The sequence below is a fragment of the Spea bombifrons genome, chromosome 10, assembly GCF_027358695.1.
Source record: "Spea bombifrons isolate aSpeBom1 chromosome 10, aSpeBom1.2.pri, whole genome shotgun sequence".
Taxonomy (NCBI): domain Eukaryota; kingdom Metazoa; phylum Chordata; class Amphibia; order Anura; family Pelobatidae; genus Spea; species Spea bombifrons.
In genome coordinates this window covers 32,066,808-32,074,223 of record NC_071096.1, presented here as the reverse complement: position 1 = coordinate 32,074,223, position 7,416 = coordinate 32,066,808, and the positions used below count along the sequence as shown (strand labels likewise).

The following is a 7,416-nucleotide window of genomic DNA, read 5'->3' as shown; positions in this document are numbered from 1 at the left end:
GCCTGAACGCCTTTTATCCTATAAATAACTCCAGACTGATATATATAAATATATATAATATATATTATGCCTGAGCGATCTCCTTTTACACCCACCTGCCTATTACATGTTGTTTGCATAGGCATAGATAACTGTTTTAAATACTGGATGATAATCCATGTTTATGATGTGAAATTCATGTCCTTGTCCTTTGGCGGTCTTTTATAGAACGATCAGGTCTTTTCTCCATTAAGTCACTTTGTAGTTGCTCTGGGAACCTGGTATTAGGATGAAAAAATTGGCATTAGTTCTTACGGTAGATTATTAGATCAGGTCGGTGCCAGTTCAGAAAATGTCACACTAAGCAAAATAAGTACACCCTATACAGTACACTTTGCATCACAAACTATTCATTTTTTTCCGTTTATCCGTTTATATATTTTATTTGTATCCATCTCTCTGGTTGAGTGTCTCGATCCCTTGGCAACGTTTAGCCGTATGCCTATGCCTTGCAGTGCTAAAACAGCAGTATCCCAGTTATATTACTTTACTACTTGTATTATAATATAATAATTATAATACTAACAATACTATAATAATAATGCAGTGTTCTACAAACTAATTTAGAAAATAAAACATAACTAGAATTCTATGATGATAAAATATTCTTTATTTTCAGTAAACATTAAATGAATGCTCCGGCAAATAAGTGGTTAAGTGGCCTGTTGCTGAGGGGCTCTCCACAAGCTTGCAGGGCCAAGCCAGACGTAATACATTTTTTTTTTTTTTTTTTTTTACCAGGCAACCTATACAACAGGTACAGCGAAGCTGTTTCCATGGTAATGTAATTAACTAAACATTGAAAGGACGGTCGAGGGCCCTCCACGTCCACAAAGGCATCTTTGCCGTTTGTCTATTAGATTCTTCATACTGCATCCTCGCTGTATTCTCGGGCACCTGTGTTTAAGAATTAAACCTAAAAAAACCCATCATTTCAGTACTTTCTACGAGCCCTGGATGCCCAAATAATGTACTGTTTCTATATGCTGAATTCTTCTTGCAAATCTTTTGTTGAAACTAATGCTACAAATCAGAAGATCTAGAACGTTGTGAACATTTGTAAACTCCTGCACACGAGAGACATAAATAATACAATACATACAATTATCTAACGACTGATTATTAATACAAGCCTAATGTTATCTGATGCCCTAAAAGGAAACAAAGCTAACAACAGAAGCGGTGTTCTTTGTGTTTAGATTTAAACGTCTAACATAACATGTTTGAAGTAGCCATATATAAATATTCTTTTTTTTATATGAACATTAAAGACAAAGTTTCAAAACACATGGGGTGTTCCTGATGACTGGACCATGCTGTAGGTCGTGAGGATTAGAAGACCACGTTAAACTATTGCGCAATAGCTCTTTTTTTTATAATAATTGTTGTCTCATACAGTAATGTAGCACTTAAGAAAAACAAACCATGGTTTTTAAACATTATTGCAAGTTCTGTTTTCAAACATAAGGTCGCTTTCTTGAGATGTTATCCCCGATTCCAGGTCTATCAGTGATAGACAATGGTTGGGTAAAAGGCGTAGCAGGCCTAGACTGATCATCTGTTCGATATCACTGCACGCAGACCTGTTTGCTGCAGTGTGTGGCCATCGGTAGGATATTCCCGGCCGCATAGGCCTGTCATATCCATCTGTCGGCTACGCTTCGTCATTAGGCGGCCAACAGCCTTAAAGGGCAAGGGCCTCCTCATTGCCCTTAGTTAACTCGTGAAGATGGCCAGGGCCTAAGTAGTTTGTGGAAAAGATGGCTCTGTTTTCACCATTTGTAATTCCAATAATATTTCTGCAAGTAGCTCTTGTGTCCATGTTTCACAAAAAGGCCACCATCCTTCAGTTGTGCTCTCTATCTTTAAGAGAAAAGGTTTTAGAGTTGGTACTAGAACTAAATCAATAGATATAAAACTACCCTAAATAACAAAAGACATCAATGTTCCTGTTAGTAAATATATTAATATGAATGACTTTTTATAGATGTCCACCTTTCATCTTCAGATGGTGACCCTGAGGCTCAAATGGTGATGCTAGCAGCTTCAATGCCAGTTCCAATTAGGCCTAAAACAAACACAATTTAGCGTTTCTCCATTTGGCTCTCATGTTCTCTACAGCTTTGGCTTCCAGGTTTCTTTACTTAACACTGCAGATGATAAGAATGTCTGGTCCGCCAGCAGCAACAGACAAATGACCCTATTAGCACTGCAAGCAAAATCCATTTCTTCTCATTGCAAAATGTTGGCGTTTATCTACCAGAATGATATCATAATGGGCTTGTATAATGGCTCACATCAAAGAAATCATTCTCCAATTCTCCAAATACAAGCAATATTTACCCATGGTTTTAGAATGGGATGTTCAACGAACTCTATAGGTGTGATGGTCAGTTGTTCTCATAGTATACTCTTTTACGAAAGAAGGGAACCGTTCATTAAGAGCATAAAGGGTTTCAAATGATAAATGCAAAAGCATTGTTTTTAGAGATGATTATTAAAGTTCCCCTTTGGTTAATTCATATTGATAACCCCAGATACATTCTATTACTTAGATAATGCCACTTGCTGTTTGCCTTCACCACAGTTTACCAGTTTGTGTTTTTATGCTACAGTATTTTACTACTAGAAAAGTCCACTTATATTTTTTCCAAAAGACAATGTACAAACAGAATACTAAAATTTAGCTTTGATAAGTAAAAAAACACAATGAAATAATTATTATTCCCATCAGTGTCTTCTATACCTCATTCATAGTGGGTCTACCAAAGACAGTATCGGCACAGTGTACAGAAAGATATTTGGCTAAGGTCAACTTGTGCTCCACTGTTGTCAGTTTACCCAACACTGTTTCCATAAAACAGTAGCCCATGTGGTTGTACTTTCATTTAGTTGGCTGGATAGGAGGTGACATACTTAATGGACAACTGTACAACACGGTGTCCCTACTTCCAAATAAAACGTAACATTTATTGTTAATGAATGTGTTCAACTTCCTAGTTGGAATAACAGATCAGTGTAATGTATGTCTACTAAAGCAGCTAGAGCCACTGAACTAAACACTGAAGTCAACACAGAAGGTGATATAGGGTGTTTAAATGTACACAACCTCTATAAAACAGAAAACGTATTGAATGGGTTCTTCCATTGAGCAATGCCAATTTCAGCCACAATCAAACATTAGATCACCCCCTTCCTTGACTTCAGTAAAGCGCTCACCGCAGTTATCCAATCTTTAATAAGGAAAGTAATATCTCACATATAAATTCAAAGTCTTCTATTGCATTCAGGGTCATATATTCAAACTAGAATAAAGTTCACGAGCCACCACTAATAAAATAAGAAACAAATATACAGTGTGCTGCAGTACTGGACTGGATAACTCTATGCCTATTAATTGGTGCTTCTTATTTTTTCTACTAAGTGGAACGGTTTTGGTATACTATATACCAGGTGGTCCTGGTTATATATATTGAGAGATATTCTCTCCTTTGTGAGTGCTACCATTATTGGGGAGGGGTAATTGCAAGTGGACTGTATTGCACTATTTTTTTCTTTTTTTTTTTGTCTTCGTTTTTAAGATATCTTCACAGGAATTGCTAGACCTGGAATACATTGTTATATCAGGGTCTGTGTTTTCTTTTTTTTATTAGATTGCACTGAGCGCACTTTATGGCTGTTCGGACTTTGTTTGTACTATTGACAAGGTGCAGCTGGTGTTGTGGTTGAGTCACTTTCGGTGATTTTGTGTACTGTCGAAAATTTTTACTGAAACATTGGGTTTCTAGGTGAATGGTGAACTGTTCTCACACCATAAAACCCTATGAGTATACCTATGTAATGTCCTCATATGGTTAGAGATTGTAGATCAAGCATTACAGGACAGATCACCAAAAGTATATTTGTAGCAACAATCTTTTACAACTGTAGGATAATTCAAGTTTTGTACAATTATAATTTACTTTGATAAAATGACAAGAGTGCATGCTCGCATTCTGCCAGGCGCCTTTCAAGTTTAAAATTGGTATCAAATGCAGGTCCTTTTCCTAGCAGCATAACGGAGAGAATTAAGGCAAAATGTGCTGTCATCCCCCATATGGTGAATGATTTCTGCATCTGTGGATCGTTGTAATTGAAACTGTGAATTACGTTGGTTCCAAAGTAGGGCGCTTTTAGAAGCAGTGGGGTGTAGTGCTCAGAACTAAGGAAGAATTCTAGAGGAACATGAAACACTTCTGTTACTTCATCAGGGTCAGGACAGGCCTGGAATGTGTCTTCTACAAATGCAACGACTGGTGTGATCAGATAAGCTGGAGTCTGAAAGTAAAAATTAAAAGAATTTAAATTTAAAAAAACCTCCACACACAGTGGGACAACAAGTTAGTACAGATTCACCAGCATTCAATGTGTTGGCACTAAGAATCTTTGCTGGAGGTACTTCATGAATAGTTTACCTGAGGATTCATGTAATAGCTTCATGACTTAACTTTAAACAATGGGAAGTGAGAAACATGAACTCACCTTGGAAATGTATGGGACAAGTCTGCCAATGATCTCCACTTGTTCAGGTTTTAACCCAATCTCTTCATGGGTTTCTCTCAGAGCAGTCTCAATTTCATCTTTGTCTGTTGATTCTCTTCTTCCTCCAGGAAAGCAAACATCCCCTGGCATAGTTTTTAGCTATAAAAAATATACCCTGGGGTGAGCTTTTCCCTATAACACACTACTACTACTAATTTGAAGAGAAATCAAATCATGAAAGATGCACGAAATACAAAGCTTTGGTAAACAACCATTTCTAAGGCAAAGAACTCTGGTGCTGGTAGGCTCAACTACATAAAAAGGCCAACAAAATCCCAACATTTTGACTCTCGGCAATAGAGTTTTTAATCGTGGAAATGTAGCAATGACATGCAATGGTTGTGACCTGTCGAAGGTTCAAACATTGCTACCTTGTGAGTATTTCCATATAAACGTGTTACAATAGATCCCTGGATCTCTGAGTATTCAGTGTGTAATCTTCATATTGGATTAACCCTTGGAGGATTGTCATTCAATCCTCATATTACTTCCACCTCATATTTTATTACATATTATTATTACATGGTTTGGTGCGCTCTCCCGTTAATGACTGCTAGTAATGTGACCGAACGTGGCTGCTACCTGAGCTCACACTATATTAGGCCACATCAACAAAGCCTACAGATTAAGTGTTCTAAACTTGTGAAACTGCAACATATTTCCTCCAGTTTTGTTTTAAGTCTGGGATAAGTCAACATCTGTCGGTATCACAATCACATGTCATCGCAGCGTGACAGAGATGAAAATGAATGAAGCACAAAGCCCTACACGTACATTGAATTAAAACCCCAAAAATCACATACTTTCATTGATCTGACGGTTAAGAGCAGGTGCAGCTTGTCTTGTTTAATTAACAATGGTAGAAGAATGGAGGCTTTTTGGAGAGGAATGTGGCTGAATCGATCCCCAGCATCATATTGTTGTATTTTCTTCTTGATCTTCTCTCTAAGACTTAGAGATCAAATTAATGCTATCAATTAAGAATCTAAATAACCTAGTAGTACCAAAAGGTAGTTACGATTCTTCTTACTAGCATTCTACTTAAATGTATACTAAAATATTTACTACGTTATTATCTATAACTCTTATTTTACCGAATATTATTTTTACTTTCAGCCTAATTTACTATCTGATTTTTATGTCAATCAAACCGATTACACTAATAATTACTAAATAATGATTGCTAAATAAAAAATACTGTATTATGTATTGTTCACATCACTTGCTGCTGACTCAGATTAAAGATCATTTCGCTACAACCTGAGCCAGTGTTTTCATATTTCAAAAGAGGAACTGATCCTGGATGTGGAAAATAAACGTTCGTTGGTGGTCTGCTTGTAGCCCCTGCTTGCGGCTGCAGGTAAACTGTATACATGACGTTTTACCTGCTCTGATCGCCTGTTGTCTGCTCTCCTGCAATCTGCTCACTGGTGGAGGACATTGTCAGTACTTCCTGAATAGAACGGGAACATTGACAGCTTTATGCATTCCAAGCCTCTGTTTGGGTGAAGTCACGCCTACCAATGTCACATAGAATGCAGAAACAGAATGTGACGGCAGATAAGAACCATTTGGCCCGTCTAGTCTGCCCGTTTTTCCTGCTGTAAAGACTTAAACCTCAAATCATACCCTGTTTCATATTCAGGAGCCATATGTCTATCCCATGCATGTTTAAATTTGATTACTGTATTAACCTCTACCACTTCAGCTGGGAGGCTGTTCCTCTTAACTACGACCCTCTTAGCAAAATATAAAAATGTTCAGCATTCAGATGTGACTGGTATTTGTTTTTGTTTTTTTAACTCCAGGGTTTTGCACCATATATTATAATTATTACTATAGCATTCTAAGAGAGCTACTTAAGTGAAATTACACGGAACAGAAGTAGAAAGAAATGTAAATGTAAAGTGATTGTGGCTAGTGAAACGATATTTTGTTGCGCACTTCCACCCATCTGCAGTAGCAACCTTTTGATCTTTACTCCTTTTTCTGCAGCTAGGGGCAGGAGGGAAGAAACTGGTTATTTATTTACAGTTTAACGGTTTAAAGTTTACATGCAGATCTTAACAGCTATAGAAATTATATATATATACACACAAAATAGAATATATAAAAAATATTCTAGAATACAATAGCGGAATAGAGATGTAGAAAGAAAAAAAAAATTGGTAACATATGATTATTATAAATTATGTTATAAATGAAGCATAATAGACTGCAAGCTTTTGAGACTAATAATAACTAACAATAATATGTCTGGAAAGGAGACCTTAATAATCTCCAAAGCATGCAATCTATTATACTTCAGTTAGCAAATGAAAGTATCACCTATACAAATGAATAGAGATATGAACAATGCAGTCCTACCCTCTAGTGGCCAGTAGCATGAAATACAAGCTTACACTGTTGCCATGGAAACAGTTTCAGAAAAACAGCCAATTCTCTGTTTAACTAATGGAGAAATATACCGGCAATTACCACACATTAACCCTTTGTGTGTATGGAGTGAAGGCTACCGGGGAAGGTTGATGGAAGAGACTTAAATGTCTATTTAATTGAATCAAATAAATGGACAGACCATACAGGCTATTTATATATATATATAGTACATTTTTGATGCATAGTTTTGAAAATGGGCTTATCACTGTAGCAATCAGGGAAAATATTCAATCAGCAGGAACATTCATTTGGTTTTTTAAAACCTCGGAAGACTTCTTTTTTGTAATAATCACTTTATTCATTGTTTAGCTATCATTTTGCATAAAATGTTTTGCTAATCTTAAATAGCCAAAAGTT

General features: G+C 36.5%; 2 protein-coding genes across 2 annotated transcripts in view; one reads left to right on the top strand and one right to left on the bottom strand.

Moving 5' to 3' along the window:
• LOC128466984 (uncharacterized) overlaps nucleotides 1-379 on the top strand; it is a 44,755-nt gene extending 44,376 nt beyond the window's left edge. The window contains exon 7 of the mRNA XM_053448475.1: nucleotides 368-379. The gene's annotated coding sequence lies outside the window, so the exon portion shown is untranslated. The remainder of the gene's footprint in view (nucleotides 1-367) is intronic.
• Nucleotides 380-3,674: 3,295 nt separating this feature from the next.
• On the bottom strand, nucleotides 3,675-6,156 carry NUDT7 (nudix hydrolase 7). The gene is made up of 4 exons (XM_053448743.1): nucleotides 6,006-6,156; nucleotides 5,424-5,571; nucleotides 4,561-4,719; nucleotides 3,675-4,356 (listed from the first exon to the last, which is right to left on the bottom strand). The coding sequence occupies exons 1-4, from the start codon at nucleotides 6,059-6,061 to the stop codon at nucleotides 3,991-3,993; spliced, it is 729 nt and encodes a 242-aa protein (XP_053304718.1). The 5' UTR covers nucleotides 6,062-6,156; the 3' UTR covers nucleotides 3,675-3,990.
• Nucleotides 6,157-7,416: the final 1,260 nt, after the last annotated feature.

What these genes read in the sequence shown, in the direction of transcription:
- NUDT7 (XM_053448743.1), bottom strand. Translation starts at nt 6,061, where the DNA reads ATGTCCTCCACCAGTGAGCAGATTGCAGGAGAGCAGACAACAGGCGAT. An exon ending in ACAACAGGCGATCAGAGCAG is followed by an intron (nt 5,572 to 6,005) that starts GTAAAACGTCAT and finishes TTGATCTCTAAG; the next exon opens with TCTTAGAGAGAAGATCAAGA. An exon ending in TTGTCCCATACATTTCCAAG is followed by an intron (nt 4,357 to 4,560) that starts GTGAGTTCATGT and finishes TTTTACTTTCAG; the next exon opens with ACTCCAGCTTATCTGATCAC.